The sequence below is a fragment of the Eubalaena glacialis genome, chromosome 18, assembly GCF_028564815.1.
Source record: "Eubalaena glacialis isolate mEubGla1 chromosome 18, mEubGla1.1.hap2.+ XY, whole genome shotgun sequence".
NCBI lineage: Eukaryota > Metazoa > Chordata > Mammalia > Artiodactyla > Balaenidae > Eubalaena > Eubalaena glacialis.
In genome coordinates this window covers 18,969,509-18,993,583 of record NC_083733.1, presented here as the reverse complement: position 1 = coordinate 18,993,583, position 24,075 = coordinate 18,969,509, and the positions used below count along the sequence as shown (strand labels likewise).

At 56.0% G+C, this 24,075-nt stretch overlaps 1 protein-coding gene across 2 annotated transcripts; it reads right to left on the bottom strand.

Moving 5' to 3' along the window:
* Nucleotides 1–58: 58 nt before the first annotated feature.
* On the bottom strand, nt 59–24,075 carry SLC12A4 (solute carrier family 12 member 4). Of its 2 annotated transcripts, XM_061172341.1 has the most exons (24): nt 23,899–24,075; nt 18,120–18,214; nt 16,604–16,735; nt 12,827–12,973; nt 12,687–12,741; nt 10,858–10,988; nt 7,878–8,119; nt 7,507–7,721; nt 6,786–6,950; nt 6,610–6,708; nt 6,260–6,317; nt 5,743–5,917; nt 5,216–5,334; nt 3,653–3,751; nt 3,345–3,464; nt 3,041–3,145; nt 2,617–2,785; nt 2,119–2,314; nt 1,837–2,006; nt 1,618–1,749; nt 1,432–1,539; nt 1,068–1,255; nt 814–947; nt 59–630 (listed from the first exon to the last, which is right to left on the bottom strand). In XM_061172341.1, the coding sequence occupies exons 1-24, from the start codon at nt 24,011–24,013 to the stop codon at nt 539–541; spliced, it is 3,261 nt and encodes a 1,086-aa protein (XP_061028324.1). In that variant the 5' UTR covers nt 24,014–24,075; the 3' UTR covers nt 59–538. The 2 variants fall into 2 exon arrangements, with proteins under 2 accessions (XP_061028324.1, XP_061028325.1); XM_061172342.1 differs by lacking the exons at nt 16,604–16,735; nt 18,120–18,214; nt 23,899–24,075 and adding an exon at nt 13,849–13,943.

Genomic DNA, 24,075 nt, shown 5'->3' with positions numbered 1-24,075 from the left:
TTCAGTTCCGCCTTCTTCCCTTGGTGCCAGGGGAAACAGAGCCGGGGCAGCGGGAGGCCCAGAAGTACACAATGTTTTATTGAAAAAAGTCAGGCTTCAGCTGGCTGGTTCCATTCAGCTCGGCTTGGTGGGAGTCCCTGCCCACAGTAGCCTGAGTCAGATCTTCCTGCAGGCCGGCTGGGCCAGACCCCTCCCTGGTCGCCCTTCCCCTCCTCTCTGATGGTGACATTCGAACAATAAATATGCAATAAATAGCGCTCCTGGGCCAGCTGCCTTCAAACCCCACATCAGCCCCCACCAGTCTTCTGAGTCAGGACAGGCGTCCTGGGGTGCTGGACAGGAAGTCCCCAAACCTCTCAGGGTCTTGCAGGACCTCGGATCCACCTCCATTGCCAGGTCTGGGCCCAGTCTCCAAGGAGACCTAGCAAAGCTGGGTCGAGGGCAGGGCTGGGCAAAGCAGGGCTGGCGGGCGGGTGCTGGGAGGGGGCTGTTTGTTACCCTGGACACCTCCACTCTAGGCCACAAGTCTGTATTGGGCTCAGGAGTAGATGGTGATGACTTCACGGCCACCACCACGGACCAACAGCACCCGTTCGAGGCCCTCAGTCAGCACCTCCAGGAACTCCATGTCTGTAGGGCATCAGGTCAAGGAGGCAGCACCCAGGGAAGCACCAAGGGGCACCCAGGGAAGTTTGGCCCGTCGGTCAGAGCTGGGTGCCCTGGCACCCCCTAGGGCACCCAGGGAGAGGAGCTCCTGGCCTGACCTCACACACTGTCCACCTCCCCACTGCCCGCCTCTTTACAAAGGGATACAGTTCTCATCGCCCTCGCTGTTCTTGGGTGGGCCGGGCATGTTCAGTAGGACCAGGCGGGCGTCATGGGAGCGTGTGACAATGACTTCATTGAGCTTCACAGCCGTGTGCATGCGCCGCACATTGGATTGGTCCCTGCAGATAATGCAGCTCATCATGGACCCCGCCCCTGGCCCACCCACAGGGCTTGTCTGCCCCCATCCCACCTCCAACCCCAGACCCTAATGTGGCTGGGTCCATTTCTGCTGCACTCACGGCTTAATATGTACCAGCTCCCGGAAGTTGTCGGGGGCATGGCTGGGGTCCCAGGGCTCCGCTGCCATATATTTGTCCCGTGTCCATGTCATCTGGATCTTGTCAGTCCCAGCTGCAGACTCTTCCTCCTCGTCTGAGTACAGGCTCTCCAGTCGCAGGGCTGAGTGCCGGTCCTTGACCAGCTGGGCCTGAGGACAATCAGAGGAAGTCGCCTCAGTGCCATGGGAAAGGGTGGGCCTGGCTGGCCCAGCATGATCACCCAGCCTTAGGGAAATGGGTGGGGCTGGGGTGAATCATTCTGATGCTCCCACCTGACGGCGTCTCCCAAGGCCTGACCCTGCCCCGGACCGAGAAGGCCACTGACCTCTCGCTCCCGCTCAGTCTTGGTCAGCCTCATCTGCCGCAGCATCTGGGAGCGCTGCTCCATCATCAGTGTCCGCTCGTAGGTATATGCGGAGATGTCGCTGTTATGCTGGGGAGAGGGTGAGCCGTGAGGACCGCGCTATGTGGGGCAGGGTATCCACAGGGCTACGTCGGGCAGGTGGCTTACCATCTCCACCACTTCCACCTCTGCCTCGAGGCGCAGGTGGTACAGGAAGACAGCCAGATCCTTCTTCATCTGGATGCTGTTGTCATCCATCTGGGCCACCGTGAAGATGCGCATCCGGCACTTCCTCCAGACCTGTGGCAACAGAAGGTGGTGGTTCAATCACACCCCACCCCTCCAAGGGCCCAGCCCCTCACACCGGGGCCCAACCGTCTGGCCCACCTTGTGCTGGCGTAACAGGAAGGGCAAGAGCATGAGCATGCCACCGTCGTGGACAATCCACCACACATCGATGTGGCCCTCCAGGTAGCGCTCGTGGTTGCTGGGGTAGAAGGCGATGTTCTTGGGCACGAGCAGGGCCAGATGGGCGGCCGTGGTGCAGCGCACGGTGTCTGGGGAGGAGGGGCACTACTGATCGTCAGCCTGTGACCCTCTGGCCTCTGTCCCCACTTGACCCCTGCCCCTGTCCTACGTGGTCGAGCCCAGGCCCTGACCCTCACGCACCAATAAAGGTCTTCCAGGCACGTGGGTCCTCACTCTGTCGCCAGCCGTAGGGCCAGCCCAGCACCACGGAGTTATGCCTCATGCCACCCAGGCCGCAAGACTGGATGAGGTGGGCCAGCCCCTCACGCACCTTGCTGGCCACCACCACCTGGCAGAAGCCCTTCACCTTCTCAATCTCCATCATGTTCTTGATTGTCTGTGGGGAACATAGCAGGGTCAGAAATCAAGGCCATCAGCGTCCCCTCTGCTGGGCTCCCCACCAAGGCCCCTAGGGCGCAGAGGGTGGGGGTGGGGGAGGAGACGGGGGCAAGCTGCCCACCCAGAGGCCATGTTTTCAAGATGGGACAGTTATAACCCCCTTGCTCCAGCTCTCAGCTGGCAGCAGTGCTGTCCACCTGGCTGGCCAGCACTGGTCCCCTCCCCCGTGCACCAGCTGCAGCCCGGACATCTCTAGTCCAGCTCAGTGTCCTCCCAACACCGCCCCCTTACAGCAGGCACCTGCTCAGCGGCCTGGGCCTCGCCATAGCTCTCCAAGAAGCTGCCCTGGATGACAGAACCAACAATGGTCAGGCCCTTGCCGGCCTTGAGCTGGGAGGCGAAAGTGAGGAGCCGTGGGTACTTCACATGAAGGTCCTCATCTAGCTTCAGCAGAACCAGCAGCTGAGGCCTGTGGTGGCCGAATGGAGAGGGAGCCTGAGACCAGGGCAAGAGGTTTCCAGGGAGCCCAGCTCCTTCCCTTCTTGGCTCACAGGCCCCTACAGGTAGCAGTGATCCAAGGGCCAAATAAGCAGGATGGTGCCCCTGGCGACTCAGGACAGGGAGCACGGACTAGGGAGCGGGAGCCAGCACCTCTTGACTCTCCCACCCTCACAGTGCCCCCTGAGAACCCAGACTGGGCCCCGCCAGGCCGGGCGTGACTCACCGCCAGTTCTTGGTGTGAGGAGGTCCCTCCTCTAGCCGCAACAGTGCATAGCGGGCAGCACTCAGGGACAGGCCTCGGATCCCGTCGCCCCACTCCTTCTCAGCCCTGCAGAGGCCCCCACAAGCTGGTGAGCCCCTGGTCCCACCCAGGGGTTGTGTCCGTGTGCAGGTGAGATGAAGGGGCCAGGCCCGGGTCACAGTCCCCCAGCCCCAGCACCACGGTGGCTAACAAAGGATGGCTCAGCTCCCCACAACCCAACAAAGAGTGGCCCAATGGCCCCGAGCAGGCAGCAGCCCTCACTCACCCTTGGTACTCAATGTACTTGTAGATCATGCCGGCAATGAGCATGGCGACCAGGGCATAGTACCAGGAGGAGACAAACATAAGAGCCAGGCAGAGGCTCATGCCCAGAAAGGACAGCGCCCTGGGCCAGAGAGTGGGAAAGGGCCAGAATCAGAGAGAGACCAATAGGGCCCCAGGCCCAGACCCCCTACCTCTCACCAATAGCAACTGCTGCCCAGAAAATTCAAACCCCATCCGGAATGGGGCTCCTGGCTTCCCCAGTAGCTCTTGTGTCAGAGGACCTGGCTCAGGGGCCCAGCTGGCACTTACCAGTGATAGTACTTGAACCGAGGCCGCCAGTTGGGGGTCCTCAGGAGCGTCTGCACAGCACAGGCCAGGTTCACAAACAGGTAACACATCAGGAAGAACCTGCAGCACAGGGAGTGGCTGGTACAGAGCGGCCTCCTTGGCAGCCAGGTACCTGATGTCCCTGCCCTTCCAGGCTGGGCGTGGATGAGGAACCAGGACATGTCATGGCCCTGCCCTGCACGGGCTCAGGCAGGTCTCTCAGCCTCACCACGCCCAGTCCCACAGCCTGATGCAGATGGGACACTGCAGCAGTGTCTGCAGAACCAGGTCTTAGAGGATGGGCAAGTGTTCGCAGGCAGAGGAGGGGAGGGGGCTGCAGGCAGGGGGAACAGCTGTGGAAGAGGATGGTGTCAAGGAGGGCTCAGCGTCTGGAGACGGCTAGACAACAGTCAGGCCTCTGGCCTGGGTGACCAGTTGGATGAGGGGCTGTCATGAATGTGGGGAGAGTGGGTCAGGGGAAGACAACAAGGGCCATTTTGAATCACTGAATTAGAGACACTTGGGGGACACTGCGGTGGGTGTGGGAGACTGGGACGGGGGAGGCCTACCCCATGAGCCCTCCAGAAATGAGAGCCGAGGGGCAGAGGGCTGAGTGGAGGGGACGCCAACCTCAGCTGGTACGAGAGGAAGGACAGACAAGAAGGCAGCAGGGCTTATGAAAGAGGGCGTGCCAGGGGGCAGGGACTCCCATGAGGTGTCCCATTAGGGCTGCCAGGAGGAGCCACGTGATAAAGGCTGAGATACATCCTCTGACTTGGGCAGTAAGGGGCCACCACCCAAGACGACTGTGGCAAGAACAGTTTCAGGTGTGCGCTGACGTGTGGGTGGAGCTGGGCAGTAATGGGCGGAGGTGTGCTGGGGGGAACAACAGAGCACTGACTCCAGCAGGCCTGGCTGGGGCTGGGGGGCGGCTACTTCAGGGGGAAGGGGGTCCCTCTCAGTCTCACAGGCTGAGTGGGGCAGTGAAGGCTGGCTCAGTCATAACTGAACAAGCAAAAGGAGCACCGGCAGTGGAGCAAGATGTGTGAGGAGAGGTGGAGTGGGCCCCAACCCTGGCAGAGGTGAACACAGCAAGGACACGAGCCCTGCCGCCAGGACCCCTGGAAATTGCCGCGTGCTCACCACCTCCTGCAGGGCACTGGCAGATTCAGATGCCCAGCATTCCAGAACTTTAAAAGCAAACAACTTTGAAAACAGATGGATGGGGTAGTGGTGGCCTCATCAAGGTGCTAGAGACCAGTGCTTGCCCTGACCCTGCTCTGGGGGTCTCCCACAGAGGCACATGGGACCTACTGGTCTCTTTAAAATTTCTGAGTAAGTGCCAGGCTCGCTCCAGAAGGCAGAAGTGGCTGAGCTCTGCCAGGCAAACATCCCCCCATACAGCCTGACACATCTCCCTACTGCGCCCTCAACACCAGACAGGGTCACAGAGCTGTTGGGCGGGGCCCCCGGCTGAGGGGTGTTGAGAGTGCAAGGAGTCTTTCCCAAGACCATCCCCCAGCCCTGCCCTGGCCCCCAGCTCACATGGATAGAATGGGGGCCACCATGTCAAGGGAGGCAATGAGGATGCCCAGCTCAGCGATGAGTGCCGTCAGGAGGAGTGCCCATGTTGGTTCGCCATTTGCCTTGCCATGGCCAAAAACCTGCAAGCACCAGGGTCAGAAGTGAAGAAGTTGGTTCCATTGCCCCCATTCCACACCTAAGGCCACAAGTCACAGCCTGGCCTCCATCATGAAGTCCCTCTGGGGCTCAGGTCACACCCATGCCTATCCTGATAGGTACAAGTTCCTCTGCCCTCCACTTCCTCAGGCCTCTCTGCTGTGGATGAGCCACAGAGAGGCCTTGAGGATTCTGGGCCCAAGCAGCTCTGCCAACAGCAGGGCAGGGCCAGGGCCAGGGCCAGGGCAGCTCTCAGCAACTCTCCATGGATAGCTGCATGGCCCTGGCCCCCAGCAGGATAAAACGCACCCATACTTACCTCCTACCTCTCTCCCCCAGCCAGTGTGAGGGGCCAGGAGCACCCAGGCGGTGGGGGAGTGCAGAAAGCTCACCCGGAGGAAGGGGATGATGTTGTCCTTGGCGATGGCCTGCAACAGGCGTGGTGCCCCAGTGAGGCTCTGTAGGCCGGCGCCGCAGGTTGAGAAGAAGGAACCGATGACGATGACCCAGGGCGAAGGCCAGGCTAACGTGCCCACCACCAGGTTCCTGCTGACGCCATCGCCGTACCTGCAGGGGCCGGGCTCAGGCCATGCTCCATGCAAGGAGCCCCCCAAACCCTGGGTGGGGTCGCCCAGAGTGAGGGTTGGCAGGGGTCAGGAAGGATGGCTATGGTGGACAGAGCTCTGGCCCCTCAGCAGAGGCCAGGCCACCAGCCCCTATCCTTTCCCCTCAGCCCAGCCCCGATCTGATGTCACCCTCCTCTCAGAAGCAAAAGTTCTGCTGGGGCCTGACCCACCACTGGCAACCAGCAGCCTGAGGACATGTGTGGAACCACGTGTGCAAGGGGGGCCTGTGTCAGGGCAGCAAAAGCTGAGCCCAGTGCCACGGGGAGGGGCCCAGATCACTCACTTGTCCCGGAGGACCACACCCTCGATGCAGGCGCCAAAGAGAACCACGCTGCTGAAGTCTGTGGCTGAGTCAAGGAAAGCTCGGCCTCCGCTGCCACTTCCGTCCCCGTGCATCCCCGCACAGCGCCCAAGGGTCCCTCGCCCAAGCCTTAGCTGGCAGACTCAGCTGGGACACCTGCAGCTGCGGGTTTCGTGTTGTGTACACACCCCTTGAGTGTGCGCGTGTGTGTGAGGGGTGAGGAACACATGCACCCATAGGGAGTGTGTCTGCGCGTGCCAGCTGGTGACTTATACACAGGCAAGTGCCTCCTGTCCCCCTTCCCCACCCACCCCAGGCCTGGGAAAGGATACACACAAGGGAGGTTGTAACAATGGCCAGAATGGTCCCCACTGGGATGGACTTCTGAGCATCTCGGAGGTCCCCGGAGCGGTTTGAGCCAGCCATAATGCCTCCAAAAACAAGGAAACTCCCTCAGGGGCTCCCCGGGAGTGGGGGCAGGGCAGGGTGGGTGGGCAAGAGGGCTCACCCGTTACGGAGGGGAAGAAGATGCCGACCAGCACGGTGAAGGACGTGGCGATGTCGGCCACCACGTACAGGGGCAGGCTCTCCTTCAGGCCAAGGGCGTCTGTGGAGGGCAGCCCGTGCTTCTCCACGACCTCACCCTTCTCCAGGTAGGCGCTCCACAGGTTTTCTGTGGGGGCAGCAGCATCACCACTGCAGCCCCACCTACTTCCCAGGGAAGTTTGGGGCAGCCCAGCCAGAGGCTGCAGATGTAAGAGGTTCTCGGGGTTCAGGGGGGTGACTTCAGCCGAATGGCTATGGTGTCAGCCACCAGGCTGCTCTGGCCACAGAGAAGGAGCTGTCTGGCTAGAAGTCTGAAAGGCGAAGGTGGCTGAGCCACCATCACCTGACACTGCCTGCCTCCTAGACAGAGGCCCTTTATGGCTCCTGTGAGAACAATCACAGGCAGGGTCAGGGGCTGGTGGCTGGGGAGAAATGGGCTGCCAGAACTTTCTCGGGGTTGTTGCAGGCCTGGGACACTGGCCAAACAGGCTCCGTTCACCCGAAACCCAGCTGCCAGGAGCCAGGCTGAGAGGACACGGCTGGGCTGGGAAGGCAGCCAGAACTGCCTCCCATTCCTGAGCTGGCCACACAAGGACGGCTCTGTGCTAATCCGTCCTTCTGTGCTCATTCCCTACCTCCTGCTCATTGTGGGGGGCAGGAGCAGGACAGGAGGGAGGACGCACCCTGGAGCACGCCAGCAGCTGCACCAGGGATGCCAGGGATCTCAGTCACATTGTTGAGCAGAAAGTAGGGGTCGCAGGAGTCTGCGGTGAGGTTGGGGCTGTGGCAGAAGAGGCTCCAGAGCCGAGTGGCCACGGTCTCGTTGTCCACCACGGCCGTCTTGGCACAGACATCAAACTGGTCCCGGGACAGGGTCCTATTGCCCAGCATACATACTCTGTGGGGGGGTGGGGGGGACAGAAGCATCAGCACCTGCTCAGCCGGAGACCCCAACCTGCTCCCACCCTGTAGCCTCTACAACTCAAGGCATCAAAGGCCATCCACGTGGGAAGGATGTCAGTGCAATGCCTGGATGTATTCCCAGGTTACTTACGGAAACACGGGAGGGTCAAAAATAGACTTGATGCCCCCAGCATAGATGGAGAGGATGGAGATGATCACACAGGCCAGGAAGAGCGAGGCAAATTTGTTCACATACTTGACACCAACAAACACCACCAGGGTCATGAAGGTCAGAAAAATGGTCCCATACACCCGCATGTTGTTCAAAGTGGCACTCGACATGTCATGAGTGCCTGTTGGGTAAAAAATGGCGGCTGGTGGGGCAATGTAGGTCTGAAACAAGAAGACAGATAGAGGAGGTTCAATCTTCCTATGTGGAGAGTCAAGCCCTACATTTTGGTTTTCTTTTTAAGAGTATCTAGAGGGGAGTTCCCTGGCGGTCCAGTGGTTAGGACTCAGTGCTTTCACTGCCATGGCCCAGGTTCAATCCCTGGTTGGGGAACTAAGACCCTATAAGCTGCACGGCCAAAAAAAAAACAAAAACAAAAAAGAGTACTCAGAAAAAGCCAGTCACAAAAGAGCATATATCGTATGAGTCCATTTATATGACAAGTCCAGAATAGGTAAACCTGATTAAATCTTTATCTATCTATCTATCTATCTATCTGGCTGTGCCGGGTCTTAGGTGCAGCACGTGGGATCTTTGTTGCTGCGTGGGGGATCTTCATTGCAGCATGCAGGATCTTTTAGTTGCAGCATGCGGGATCTAGTTCCTGACCGGGGATCGAACCCGGGCCCCCTGCATGGGGAGCACGGAGTCTTAACCACTAGACCACCAGGGAAGTCCCTGATTATATCTTATTGAAGACAGAAAGAAGATTAATGGGTGCCTAGGGCTGGGGGGAATGGAGAGTGATCACTAATAACCATGGGGTTTCTTCTTGGGGTGATGAAAATGTTCTAAAATTGACTGTGGTGATAGTTGCACAACTTTATGAATATACTAAAAACCATCCAATTGTATACTTTAAATGGGTAGTGAATTGTATGGTATGTGAATTATCTCTTAATAAAGCCATTATTGGCTTCCCTGGTGGCGCAGTGGTTAAGAATCCGCCTGCCAATGCAGGGGACACAGGTTCGAGCCCTGGTCCGGGAAGATGCCACATGCCGTGGAGCAACTAAGCCCGTGCGCCACAACTACTGAGCCTGCACTCTAGAGCCCGTGAGCCACAACTACTGAAGCCCGCACACCTAGAGCCCGTGCCCCGCAACAAGAGAAGCCACCACAATGAGCAGCCCACACACCGCTACAAAGAGTAGCCCCCGCTCACCGCAACTAGAGAAAGCCTGCGCACAGCAACAAAGACCCAACGCAGCCAAAAAAAAAAAAAAAGCCATTATTTACAAAAAAGAAAAAAAGGATCCAGACACAGGAGTTGACCTGAATAGCTAAATAGTAAAAGTGGAACAGTTTGAGGAGCAACAAAATAATGACAGCACAGGATTATGAGCCAAAGAATAAAATAAATATCCAGGAGTCCATGGGACTTCCCTGGTGGCGCAGTGGTTGGGAGGCTGCCTGCCAATGCAGGGGACACAGGTTCGAGCCCTGGTCCAGGAAGATCCCACATGCTGTGGAGCAACTAAGCCTGCGTGCCACAACTACTGAGCCTGTGCTCTAGAGCCCGCAGGCCACAACTACAGAGCCCACGCGCCACGACTACTGAAGCCCGCTCGCCTAGAGACCATGCTCTGCAACAAGAGAAGCCACTGCAATGAGAAGCCCGCGCACCGCGACAGAGTAGCCCCCGCTCGCCACAGCTAGAGAAAGCCCGCGCACAGCAACGAAGACCTAACGCAGCCAAAAATAAATAAATAAATAAATTTATTAAAAAAAAAATATATATATATATCCAGGAGTCCATACTGATATAAATACATGGTTGAATAAATAAACAAATGGAAAAAGGACAATTTCCTTACAGAAGAAATCAACATAATAAATGTAGGAATGTGGGTAATAGAAAAACAAACAGGGCTTCCCTGGTGGCGCAGTGGTTAAGAACCCGCCTGCCAATGCAGGGGACACAGGTTTGAGCCCTGGTCCGGGAAGATCCCACGTGTCACAGAGCAACTAAGCTCGTGCACCGCAACTACTGAGCCTGCGCTCTAGAGCCCGTGAGCCACAACTACTGAAGCCCGCGCGCCTAGAGCCGGTGCTCTGCAACAAGAGAAGCCACCGCAATGAGAAGCCCGCGCACTGCAACGAAGAGTAGCCCCCGCTCTCAGCAACTAGAGAAAACCCGCGTGCAGCAGCAGAGAAGACCCAATGCAGCCAAAAATTAAATAAATGAATAAATAAATAAATTTATAAAAAGAAAAAGAAAAACAAACAACAAAACCCCCAGAATATCCAGGAACAGTCTCCACGCAACAGACAGGGGACCTGGAGGTGGGAATAGACAGGCAGTTCCTCTATGCCCAGGGGTGGGCACTTTTTACCCTGTGCTCCCCACTGCTCCTCCCCCTCTTCTCCCACCACAAGGGCAGTTCAGTGGGAAGCGGGAAACTGAGTCAGAGCACACATGAGGCCCACAGAGGGGGCACTGACCTCCAAACAGGGTCAGGGTCCTGTGGCTGTTCACCCTGATTTAAGGATGAGGATAAGATGGATATGAAGGGCTTTATTAGCACAGAGTCCTGGGGGAGACAGAGCTGGCCAGAGTCCACATGAGCCTGGGAGGCAGGCTCTGCATCACCACCAAGATCTGTCACTGAGTTAAATGCAGTAGTTCACAGACCACCTGCCATGGTTGAAATGTTGCCCGAGTGGATGGAACATCCAGGGTCAAGGTGAAGACAGCCAGGCCCCTTCCTTGCCTGGCCCAAACTGGGAAAGGGCTGAAGGGGAGACTGGCTTGAACAAAGATCTTTCTCCCTCGAAGAGGCCTCCCTCATTACAAGCCCTAGACCCTGACCAGAGGTGAAGGGAGCATGAGCCGCCTGGGCCTATGGGAAATGGACTGTTTGGACAAGACCAGAGTTGGCCAGGGCTTAGCCTGACTCACCAGCAGGATCTCAATGGCCCCCAGGATGTACATAGCCGCTGCAAATGTTGTTCCCAGGTAGAAGCACAGGCCAACAGCCCCTCCAAATTCTGGTCCCAGCGAGCGGGAGATCATGAAATAGGAGCCCCCAGCTACAACAGAAAAAGCATACATAGGTCAAGGCTGGTTCTTCTTCAAGGGGGCCACTCCCATGACAACCCTTCACAACCATCCAGAGGGACAGGGACTGCTTTTCCCATTTACGAACGAGCAGAAGGGTTAGCAGACTCACCCAAGGCGGCGTGGTTAATAAGTGGCCAGGCTGCGGTTGGACCTGATTTCCATTTGACTCCAACACCCAGCATGGGCCCGCGACATGAATACTCTGCTGGGGCAGCTCTAGGTCCGCAGCAAAGCCTAAGTGGCCTACTGTCCCCCAACTCCCTGCAGTTAGGTCAGTCCCCGCAGCCTCCCCTGGTTGGGTGTGTCCTATCTCAGCACGCCTCACCCCTCCCAAGGGCTATTGTCTGTTAGTCTGACCCTCCAGACCAGGGCAGGGACTGTCTAGCTTTTTGCCCCTAGGGCCGGCCACTGGGTGAGTGTCCATGGCTGACCCTCCTGCCCTGAATCTGTGCTTCCATCAGAGTCTAACACCCCTGGCAAGACTGAGTCAACACTGGACCCCAGGGCCAGTGAGGGTGCAGGGGACAAGAACAATCCCATGCTGCTGGTTGAATTTGCTCCTGATGAAACTTCTCTGGTGAAAAATCTGGGAACAGGGATCAAGAAGCTTTAAAAAGGCTAATCCCTTTCATGCTGTAATCCCACCTCTAGGACCCTCTCCTAAGGAAACTGCCAGGGGCGTGAACAAAGATCAGTGTGCAAGGCTGTTTATGACAATAATGTTTACAATAGTGAAAAAGTAGAACCCAAGAGTAGGAGAATAATCACATAAATTAGGTAATGTCAATCCTGTTTTAAAAAAACAAATGAACTGTTTCCAGCACTTGAGAAACACACAGACACACAGACACACACACAGACACACAGACACACAGACACACACACACACACACACACAGTTTGGGGAAAACAATACATCTCAATACTTTATAAGACCCTAAGACCATGTATGAAAAGGCTAACAGTTATGACCTTAGGATGGTGGGATTATGGGTACTTTTCATTTTCTTTTCTACATTTTTTGCACTTTCAAACCCTCTATGGTAAACATATATTGCCTTTTTTCCCCTATTACTTTTATACTAATGCTAATAAAGCTGTTATTTGAAAAAAATAGAAAAGGATTCAAACACAGAAGCCAACCCGAATAGCCAAATAGCCAAAGTGGAACAGTTCGAGCAAAACAATAAATAATGATGGTACTAAGATTATGAGCCAAAGAATAAAATAAATATCCAGGAGTCCACAGTGATAAAAATACATGGTTGAGTAAGTGAATAAACGGAGTCTCTGAAAACCAAGTCCAATCTCATCATCCCAGCTGAAAACCCTCTGCATTGTCTGTCCTGTAATCCACAGTGTGGCCCAGACTCCTTGGCTTGGGCCACCAGGTATGCCCCATCACCTTCTTTATCTGCCCCAGCCCCCGCTTTTAAAAAAATTACTTTTATCCAAAAAAAAAAAAAAAAGCCCAAACAAACAAAACACAAAACAACAGCAATCTCAAACTCTGTCAAGCAAGGATGCTCCTAAGTGGTAGCACTGTCATGGAGTCAAGGACTAAGATCCCACCAGAAAACTGCCTGAGGGGGCAATGAGTGTTCCTAGGCATGTCAAGGTAGATTCTGGGCCCATCCCCACCTCGGGCCTGAGTGGTGCTCACCCACCTGGAACCACGCCGTTGGTGGCAATGGCGCTCATGGAGATGGCCGTCAGCAAGGTCTGTGGAAAGGAGGGCCTAGGTGAGCAGCTCAGCTGGGTGGGCTCTGGGGGGTGGCCGTGGCCCTGCCCCAGCTGGGATACTCACACAGCAGCAGCAAATGAGCACAATGAGGAGGGCCTGCAGCACACCGGCCGTGCCCACCATCCAGGTCAGCCGCAGGAAGAGGATAACCCCGAAGATATTCTGCAGGCAGGGCAGGTACACCCCCATGAGGGTGCCCATGCTGGGTGCCTATGGAGCAGGACGGGAAGGGGGAGACAGAGCATCAGAGGGGCCCAGATGCTCCATGGAAGGCCAGCCCCTAGTCACTTGACAGTCCCCCGCCCCCAGGGTGTTCTACCAGAGAACAGGTTGCAGAGGGATATTCCAAGTGGAGTCCTGGGGAGTGCAGGGGGTAAGGTGAGAGGATGTCTGTGTTGACTTTCATACATGAAGAAACAGTTTGGGACTGGGAAGGTATAAAACCTGATTCTTTTCAAAACCCCACGTGTGAGCTTTTGAGCCTCACCTCCCCCTCATGGTACTGCCCCCTTCCCTTCCTCTCTTCTTTTATACTTCTGGAAAGTGAGGTCTGTGTCAGATCTCCACCTTCCCACCCAGCATGCCCCATGTCACCCAAGCCAGAGTCTAAGAAGTTGTTCCTGACCCTCCCTCTCTCCAACCCCCCAGTTCAGTCCAGTGGACACTGAGTCCTGCCCAGTCTGCCTCTCAAGCTGCCCTGAGATCAGCCTTCCTTGCCTCAGCCTTAGTCCCTTGAACCTGGGGCACTACATCTGGGGCACCTGGATGGTGCCTTCTTGTGCCTGTCAACCTCTCCACACTCCAGCCCGCTCTGCTGCCAGAGCAGATCTCTGAAAACCAAGTCCAATCTCATCATCCCTACTAAAACCCCTCTGCATTGTCTATACTGTAATGCATAGTGTGGGCCAGGCTCCTTGGCTTGGGCTACCAGGCCTGCCCCATCACCTTTGTCAGCCTCAGCCCCTGACAACATCAGTCCCTCAGAGCCTCTGAACCAGGGCATGTGCTGGGCTCTGCCTGGGAGGGTTACCCCTGCCTCACTGCCTGGCAAATTCCTCTTCAGTTAAACCTTCAGGAGACTTAACTGTTTCCTCTTCCAGGAAGTTCCCCCAGGTTGCCTTAGCTGGAGTTGGTACTTCCTCTTGCATCCCCTCAGCATCTGATATACCCTTCCATCATAGTGGTCACGGTAACTGTTCACTCGAATGACCATACTGGGTAGACTTGGCTTGTTCACTGTTCTATCATCAGCAGGCCCTGCTGGTACTCAAAAGGTGCTCCTGAGCCCAGTGAACGATGCCTTAGAAGGCCTCTGGGATAACCTGTTGGGAAAATCCTGCATAGAGAGTAGAGACTCAGGCTGGAGGGCAGGTAGGGAAGGTCTAACGGGCATATCCAGGCAGGATTTCTTAGCTACCTAAGGGTAGAGTAGGGGCCAAACAAGAGGCCAGGGCAGACGCTGAAGCACAGAATTAGGGCTGGTGCCTTCCTCTTTTTTTTTTATTTTAAATATTTATTTATTTGGCTGCGCTGGGTCTTAGTTGCAGCATGTGGGCTCTTAGTTGCGGGATGCAGGATCTAGTCCCCTGGCCAGGGATCGAACCCAGGCCCCCTGCATTGGGAGCGCAGAGTCTTAACCACTAGACCACCAGGGGAGTCCCATGGGCTGGTGCCTTCTTGAAGAACTGAGCCTCACATGAGAGCAGCCCAGAGTAGTGGGGCCCTGAGAGCTTCCACCAGAGCCCCAGCAAAGCCTGCTGCCCTGGAGCTGGGGTGGGAGAAAGAACTCTGGCCACAGGAACTCTTCTCAAGGGTCCAGGCCTGGGGCAGGATCTGTGTTCAGCCTTAAGGACCACAGAAAGGCCTAGAGGGGCCCGAGTAAAAACAAATGGTCCCTCAAACTGTCCTGCACAGTGTAGGTGACGGATACACCTCATCTGGGCTCTGTCTGAGCCCTTCTCAGAGGCCCTGGACCACCCGCTGGATAGTAGCAGCTCCCAGCCCCCCATTTGAGGCTGAGTCACTCTGGGAAAAGGGCAGTGTGGGAAAGGGCAGGGCCGGAAATGCTTTCTGCATCTCCAAATAACCTCTGGCAGCCTCAGAAGGTCACCAGGCTACAGGCGGAGCGGCTGCCACGGAGAGGCTGCCTTGGGCCTTGGTGTGGTCTGGTTGGAGGACCGCCCTTCCGGCTTTAAGCTTTCCTTTTCTGAGGCCCCTGCTCAGACCTGCCTGGGTGAGGGCCACAGCTCAGCGGCCCCAGCTCCCTAGCTTCCTACTGACTCTCTGTGGACTTGTCCAGGCTCCTGCTTTCTCCATGAAAAAGCCACTGGTGCTGGGACACTCAGCCATCCTCTCACATCTTTAACTTAGGGCCAGGTGAGCTGGCAGGTAAGCTGAGGCTGGACCCCAGCATCCTCACAGACTCCTCATAAGGCCAAGGGACCATGGCCCTTCACCAACTCAGAATTTCTTCTGACACATTGTTGAGATGTACACTAGCCTTTCTTAGGGACCTTTTTACTCCCAGCCACCAGCTTCCTGGGCTTGGTCTGAAGGGACAGGGAGGAGGCTTTTACCCAAGGATCCCACCACCCACTGCAGGGCTAAACACGGACAGCCACAGATAGTCAGGGTTCTCTGCTATCTGCAGTTCAGAAAATATCAGCAAAATCACAACCAGCAGGATAGGGTGGGGGTCACGTCTGTGTGACCTCAAGATCTCAGCTGCCCTCTCTCAAGCGTGGGCTAGTTTGCCTCCCAGAAGTGAGGGGTGCACATCAGCCTCTCGCCTTGGCCCACCTCAGTAAGGTCCAAATCTCATGGGCAGGTCTGAGGTTGGGGATCTGCCTTATTTCAACCAAGAGCTCCTCCTGCCTGTGCTGACCTCCAGCAAGAATACTACAGCTAATGCCAGACTCAAGCTCCTTCCAAATCACAGCTTCTTCCCAAACTCAGGGAGTCAGTAAACATGGAGGGAACGTTCTTTGCCTCCAAACTGAAAACGTAGGGAGGAAAAAAACCCAGCATTCAGTTAAACTGAGCCCTGTCACACAGGGGAGCTGAGCAAAGATGTGCAAAGTCATCCCGAAGAGAGGACGGCTGGAGGGCCAGAGGCCTGGATAGCGACTAGGGATGGGACCAGGAGAGGGATAGGGAAGCCCCAAGAGGCATGCTCCTATCACCCCCAACCCTGGCGCTCAAGGAACCCAGGGGCTGTCGGAGGGGTCTGCCAGTGGAGCCAACACAGTGAGAAGCAGAAGGGTTTAGTCAACTGCTCTAGATCACATAGCCCCGAGGGACAACCAGGTTCCTGGATCCAAAGGTAATATCCTTATCCATCCTGATGGGATGCCAGTGATCTGGCATTCTACATAGTCACATACCTCACAGTAAGCCCACAAGTCTCCCAGCATTATGCATTGATCTTGTTTAGCTTAGTCACCTTAGGCAAGTTACTTAATACCCCAACACTCAAGCTTCCTCATCTGTAAAATGGGGATGATAATAGCACCTGTCTCACAGCTTTGTTGTGAAGATGACACACAAGAACCCAAGCCCACTGCTTAGAATGATGCCTCACACACAGAGAGGCCTAAGTAACGTCACGTTCCACTGTTATTTTTGAGGGCCTCCCTGGTCCTATGCCCTGAGGGCCACCTCCTTGGCCCACCCCCTGAAGCCTCCTTGAGCCCAAAGCACTCAGTGCCCATCCTCCATGCTCACCAAACCTGGCACCTACTTCCCCCAGGATTCTCATAACTATGTGGGGAAACTGCCAACTCCATGGTGTTGAATCTGTCTTCCTAGGAGTGGCCTCTCTGCTGCCCCTGACCAGCTCACCTTGGCTGCTCTCCGGCGGGTGCCCTCTCCACTCTCAGCCTCCTCATGCTCCTTGGCGCCCTGTGTGAGGTTGGTGTAGCTGACGAGCTTGCCCAGAAGAGATGATACCTTTGGGCGGATGTCCAGCTCTTCCTGTAAACAGAGCCACAGGGCAATCTGGCAACCGGCACCAGGCTACCTGTGTGTAGCCAGCAGCCTGGCCTCTGGCCCCTTGCCAAGCCCTGAGGCAGGCCTGGGCTCTTGCCTGGGGAAGCGCAAGCCAGCCCACTGGGCAGGTGTGGGTGCCACACCCCAGCACTCACTTCTCTCTGTCCCACCTTGGCTACAATCACTACCAGCCCATTTGCAAAACTACCTGCCTTGGGGGGAAAGGGCAGGACAGGGCATGGCTGGCAGACAGGCGAATGGCACGCTTCAGTCTGCCTGTTCAGCCTGGCCACCTCCCAGCTGTGAGTAGGCCTCTGGGACTCATATCTGCCCTCAACAAAAAAGCCACCCTAGTCACCCCAGGGAACCAAGGAAGTCAAAAGAGGTGTGGGACAAGTGAAGTCTCTCTTATCTGCCCAAACCCTGATTGTCCTGGATGGCCTTCTCCACCAGGCCTCACACCCCGTGAGTAACCCACCTCAATCCCCAAGGTGGGATCCTGGACCCCTAGCCCATCTGCAGGTGGGGCCAGGTCAAGAGGCCTTCCAGGGCTCCAGCTCCCGCGCAGCACCTAGCACAGCTTCCCCAGCACTGTGCCTCTGCCTGCCTCTGGCCCACATTTAGTCTTTCCCTGTCTATCAGCTCCCTTCTGACCCTACACACAAGGAGAAACTGGTTCGGAGTAAGAAGTGAAGATGCAGGTCTTTGCAGGTATATGGAGATTGAAGAGCCTATGAGACTTCCATGGGGCAGCTGAATGTGTGGGTCAGAATTTAGGGGCCTAAACCATGACTTCAATCCAGATACAACTTCTGAGCTTGAGTCTGAAAATGAAAAAATTCAAGTTCAAAGGCACAAAATTGGGAATGTTTCCAAAGAGACATCCACTGAGGCTGCAGGTATGGCTAGAGGGGGCAGATCTGGTGAGAAGGACCAGGGCTCAGTAAACTTGACGGGGACAGAGTTGGAGGAGTCAACCAGGAAGGCCAGGGAAGAGTTCACAGGAGAGGGAAGAATCATGGACTATGAGAAGTCCTAGAAGTGAAGGGGACAAAGGAAATCCTGAGGTAAGAAATACTGAGAGGTGGTGACCTTGCTGAGGGGCTGCATGGAAGTCAAAGGTGAACACCCCTGGAGGTGGTAATGGGGTACAGTGGCCTCTGGGAAAGCAGTTTCAGTTCAAAGGGCCGAGGGAACCACAGCCTGGCTGCCAAGGGAGCGAGACAGACAAGGGGAGACTGGAGGAGAAGCCGAGACATAAGGAGGCACAACATCCAGCCTGTCTGCTTAGGTAAAGCTTGGGTCCTGACAGGTCCCTGCCCGCCCACCTCCCTGCCACACCTGTGGCCCAGAATGGCTCCTCAGCTACCTCAAACAGTGCCAGGTTCCTGTCATGGTAGTCACTTCCTCTGGAAGCTTCCATGGGACAAAGAAAAGGGCTGCTCTCTTTGTGGTTGCCATGTCCTGTGGAGAGAGAGGAACGGAATCCCAGTCAGGGGCTGCCTACTGAACCCCCAGCATGCACTCCTCCCCAGCAGGCGTGCTGTCATCTCTGTGGAGCACTCTGTGGGCGTTACCATGCTGGGCCTGTTTCCCCATCATACTCTGCCAGCCTCCTTGAAAGGGCCAGAATTGGCAGTGGCCAATGATCAAAACCCAGCACGCAGGGCTTCCCTGGTGGCGCAGTGGTTAAGAATCCGCCTGCCAACGCAGGGGACACGGGTTCAAGCCCTGGTCCGGGAAGATCCCACAGGCCGTGGAGCAACTAGGCCCGTGTGCCACAGCTACTGAGCCTGCGCTCTACAGCCCGTGCGCCACAACTACTGAGCCTGCGTGCCACAACTACTGAAGCCCATGTGCCTAGAGCCTGTGCTTCGCAACAAGAGAAGCCACTGCAATGAGAAGACCGCGCACCGCAGCGAAGAGTAGCCCCTGCCCGCCTCAACTAGAGAAAAACCCATGCGCGGCAATGAAGACCCAACTCAGCCAAAAATAAAATAAATTAAAAAAAGAAAAAAGAAAAAAAAGCATGTACACTCATCTAGCAGAGGGCACAGGTGTGAAGGGCCCAGACAGCACGTGTTAACACCAAGGGGCAGAGTCAACTGCAGGAGGGCGTGGCCCAGTCATGGCCCACCTTCAGACCACCCCTGAGACACACACTCCCATTTTCCAGCCCTTCGGGAATATCCAGTGTGCCGGGTGCCCAGGGCTCGGTGTCTTCGGGGCTCCCCCCAGGTGCTGCCCTCCAGACAGATGAAGCCACACAGGGCTCCTTCTGCCGCCATGGCCAGCCGGCCACCTACTAGCCACCCCACCATGCACTGCGCAGGGGCGTCCTTGAGGGCCACCTGAGGCATGCCGGGAGGAGAGGCAAGCAGCAGACTGGCCAGAGAGCGGAAGTGGGTGCTTGAAGCTGTCTAGGGTCATCTGGGAAAGCCCTACAGAAGCCTGACCAGGTGGGTGTGGGACTAAGCAGGACTGTTGGCAGGACCCTCTTGTTGACCTACCTCCCTGTCCCCAGATCGTGGCTGCTTGCTCCAGACTAGGCATGTGGCCAATCCCAGCGTCCACCTACCCCACAGGCTGGTGAGGCAGTGCCTCAGCACCAAGAAAACCTCACAGAAAGGAGCCAGATGCACCTTTTTTTTATACGCCTGCCTCAACTCTCAAAGCTCGCCTGCATTTTCTGGCCACCGGCATTCACACTCTTCCCTGTTTTCCAAACTTTGTCCACTGTGAGTCTCAGTGGGTGACATTCCCAGCTTTTCATCAAGCAGGCAGAAGACACCAAGTACTCCTTTTCCAGCTGCTAACAGTAAAACCCCCTTCAGACAGTCTGACAGCTGCAGTGGCAGTGGCAGTGGCTGGAGGCTTCACAGCAAATGGAAAGATGACATCTTGGTTCAAAGAAGCCACATTGGTGTTGGATGGCAATGACTGTGGCAGCAGTGCTGGCCTAGTGTCCAGTGATGGAGGCGGCAACAGAAGTGTCTTCACTGATCCAGCCTAGTGGGGTATTCCAGCCATGCCTGGTTTTGTGAGAGCCACCTGCCAACCTTTTCTGGTTAAATAGCCCATAATCCATTTCTCTTGTTTGCAGCTAAGAATACTGAACGATGATACATCCTCCTCGATCTGATACATCCTCTTGCCATCAGTATGAGACTTAACTTGCCTTCTCTGAGCCAACAATCACTCAGCAGGTGCTGCACTGTGGATTCTTTACTGTCCAAAGAGACTGACAGGGAAAGCATGCTCATGACAATTTCTGGGGCAAAATCAGCTGTTCCTTCCCACAGTATGTAAAAGTGGTACATCGCCTCATCTAGGAACCTGGACTAGCTAAGTAAGCCAAGCAGCTCAGTCCCAGAAGCTACATGTCTGTATGTAGGCCACTGCCAATGGCACAGTGGACAAAGGTAGTGGGAATTCAGGCCAACCTACAGAACCATGTTAAAGCCTCATGGGGGGACTTCCCTGGTGGCGCAGTGGTTAAGAATCTGCCTGTCAATGCAGGGGACATGGGTTAGAGCCCTGGTCCGGGAAGATCCCACATGCCATGGAGCAACTAAGCCAGTGTGCCACAACTACTGAGCCTGCGTGCCACAACTACTGAAACCCACGTGCCTAGAGCCCAGGCTCCGCAACAAGAGAAACCACCGCAATGAGAAGCCCACACACTGCAACAAAGAGTAGCCCCCATTCACCACAACTAGAGAAAGCCCACGCGCAGCAACGAAGACCCAACGCACCCAAAAATAAATAAATAATTAAAAAAAAAAAAAAAAGCCTCGTGGGGTCACATAGCTCCTCAGACACCCTGTGACATTTGCTGTGCCCTTGATACTTGTTCAGGATCAGGATAAGGAGCCACAACAAAAATCTGAAAACCCAGTAACACTGCCCATTACACTGACAGCCCTTCAGTGAGAAGCCTCTGAAAAGTACTCTTGGATTTTTGTGACAAAAAAATATCTCCCCTGAATAAGTCAGAGGTTTCATTTTGTCAAAAAAAGGCAACTATAAGAGCTCATCTTATTTCCCTTTCTACCTTGGCTGCCAGGAACCTCTAAGCTAAATTTATTTTTTAGAGGCAGTCACCATCTACCTCGTCTCAGAGTCCTTGCCTCTTTCCTCTGCATGGTTTTGACCTGACAGTAACAGTCCCCTGGGGAGGCATTTCTGTTGCATATCTCTTCTGATCCTTTTGTGGAAGTAGGCTGAAAGTAAAGTATAAATTATTCTAAACTCCTGCACTGCAGCCTGCCCCACCATTGTTACCTCATCTCTCTGAGGACTGCACTAGTATCCAGAAAACACAGAGCTGAGCACACAGCAGTTCCCCCAAAATGCCTGTGGACGGTCCTCTAAGACCCAGCTGATCCTTGTCCCTCAGCCATGAGTCCAGGGCAGCTCAGAGCCCTTGCAAGGGTTACCTCTAGTCCTCACAGCAACACTCCAGTAGATACCATTTACCCCCTTTTAGTAACAAGGAACGTAAAGCTCAGAGAGATTCAGAGGCAAGGTCACTCAGTGAGAGGGCCAAACTTGGGACCCAGGATCCACCAGAGCCAGGTGGGAGCTGAGTTGTAGGTTCTACTCCTATTTTGGACGCCCACCCATCCCAGGAGGCACCCCAGGGTGCAGTACAAGCCTTTAACTAGAGAAGAGTGTCTGGGGTTTGCAATTTGGCCAGGGTGTGCATACCCAAGGCTCTTGGTGCTCAGTGGCCAGCAGACTAGCTTGGATTCCTGAACCTCCCACTGTGTGACCCAGGGCAACCTGCCTACCCTCTCTGTGTTGCCTTGGTTTCCTTTTCCATGAAGTAGAGCTAGTAACACGTACTCTTCCAACTGCCCAGATGCATCAGAAAAGGGACAATCTGGTGCCAGACACCCAGCAGGGATTCCGTGGAGTTCCCCAAAACCTCATTTAAAGACAGCTCCCATGGGATTGTGGGAACTGGGTGGGTGGGGGGGTTGGTGTCTCAGCAGTGCCTGGATACCTGTACTGCCCTCAGCTATTCCAAAAATTCCAGGGCAGGTCTGGGCATGCCTGCCAGGCCAAAGCCGCTCAGATACCACCTAAGACCCCTGGCAAACCACAGCATGAAGGCTGGGCCTGGGCGCTGCCTGTGAGGTACACATATATGCGTGTTCCTGCCGGCAGCTGTGAGTGTACCAGCTGCAAGCAGGGACCCAGGTGACACTCCTGGTCCCTCTGCTCACAGGTATCTGCCAGGGGTACTCCTCTAGAGCCTCTTCACCCCCTGCCCACAGGCCACGGTGAGTTGGATGAACAGGCCCATCTAGGCCTTTGGAGCAGAGGTATGGGCCTTGAGAGATTCAGACACCAAGCTGGGGGGTCCCCCAACAAGAAGGATCATAACCACTCACCAGGGTGCAGAGTGTCCCCCATACGGCAGACGCAGTCAAGATCTGGCTGAAAGGGAGGAAGAGGAGGAAGAAGGGGGATAGTGGGAAGAGCTGGCCCAGCCTGGAGGGACCTGGCAGGACTCAGCCAATGTGGCTCCAGCTCCCTATAGTCACCCTGTGAGAGGCCAAGGCGGGGCCAGAGGCAGGGCTCCACTCTGCCTACCCACTGGTCCAGGCTGATCTTAGGGATGCAGCCCAGCCCAGCCCAGCCTCTGGGGAGAGCGAGCCTCCAAGGGCTAACAGAGGAGCAGGGGTGGATGCTGGCTCCTGCTCTGGCCACTGGAACAAGGCTAGGGGCAGGTGCCGGCATGGGGCAGGGGTTGAGGTGTGTGTACCCACACAGCTGTCAAGCCTGTTAAATGACCATGATGTCCAGCAGCCTATGCCACTGTCCTGTGCCATCTCCTCACACAGCAGTCAGGTGACACACATATAGCCATCACCCACGTCAGGCATGGATCACCTCAGTCATGTCACCATCACAGACAGATCAGAGTCAGATCAAGATCACATCACCTGATACATGCCAACACACATGTTCCCTGCATATCTCCATCATGGTCAGTCACAGACTAAGCATTTGTCATCAGTCACATCACCATCCTCATCATCGATAACCCTGCAGGAAATGGTGGCCCACAAGAAGTGCTATCCTGACCCCACCTTCACTCTGCAGTACCCCACAGCTATACACTTGCACAAGCACAATTACACATGCATATGCTGCTACACATACAGACACATTTTCTCGGCAGTGTTCACACTCCAAGAGTGGGCCCTGCAAGGACAGCCCCCTGGGGGGCTCCCGGGGGAGGAGATGGTGAAAGGGTCAAGGGCAGGCGCCTAGGAGGGGAGGAGGGGTTTACCTTCAGGCCCAGTTTAACATCTAGGTTAAGAGTTAGGGCTCTGGAGTCTCCAACCCTCGATTTGAATCCCCTAGAGCAAGTTACATAAAGGCTCCATGCCTCAATTCACTTCTTCCTAAGCGTGAGTAACATGACCTATCCCATGGGGGAAATTAGGAGGATTAAACGAGTTAATTCACTTCAAGTGCCTAGACAAGCCTGGTCCCGTGTGAGTGCTCCACAGATGCCCACTGTACCTACAGATGTAAGCTGGGATCCACGCAAGTGCACTCACAGGCAGTTACCCACAGACCCCCTCAGGCAGGCACAGCCTTCTTTCCAGGGCCCCGGAGTGCTGGGAGGGAAGAGGAGACGGGAGGAGAGAGAGGGTAGTCTTAGGGAAAGAGATGCTGCCGCACAAAAGTGTAGGCAAGACGGGAAGAGGTTAGGGGTGGTTCACAGGAGGTAGGAGGTGAAGGGTCTGGGGTCCGGGCTGCGGTCGTTGCTCCCAGCCGGGAAAGGCCAGAGATGGAGGCTCAGCGCTCTCCGCGCCCCGGGCGGCCCGGCTGGCCCGGCTGGCCCGGCAGGCCTGGCCACGTCTGCAGCCCCCGCCCGCGGCCCGCAAGGGAGGAGCTGGGGCGGGGAGGGAGGCCCGACCGCAACCGCGGGCGCCGGGGGCCCAGGAAAATTGTGTCTGCGCGCGCGGAGTAAGGGACTGCCGGCGGCGACTCAGTCTAAGAAAAGTTGGGCCCGCATCGACGTGTGCGCGCACCGGCCGGCGTCGGTGTGAGAGCGGGCCCAGCGTGGCCAGCTTCCCTGCCCCTGCCCCCGCCCCCGCCAAGGACCCCTCCGGGCGCGTCCTCACCCTCCGAGTTCTCCCGATCGGCGCGCTCCCCGTAGTCCACCCAACTGAGACCCTCGAGGTTGTCATAGTCGCCGCGGCGCGGCCCGTCCACCGGCACCACGGTGAAGTGAGGCATCCTGCGCGCTCGGCCCAGCCGCGCCCGCCGCCCCTGCCGCCCGCCTGACTGTCCCCGCCGCC

Bases quoted from the DNA above. Each gene is read 5' to 3' on its own strand.
- SLC12A4 (XM_061172341.1), bottom strand. From the start codon at position 24,013: ATGCCTCACTTCACCGTGGTGCCGGTGGACGGGCCGCGCCGCGGCGAC. The intron at 18,215-23,898 runs GTGAGGACGCGC...CTCTCTCCACAG, and splicing joins CGATCGGGAGAACTCGGAGG to GACATGGCAACCACAAAGAG. The intron at 12,742-12,826 runs GTGAGTATCCCA...TCCTTTCCACAG, and splicing joins TGCTCATTTGCTGCTGCTGT to ACCTTGCTGACGGCCATCTC.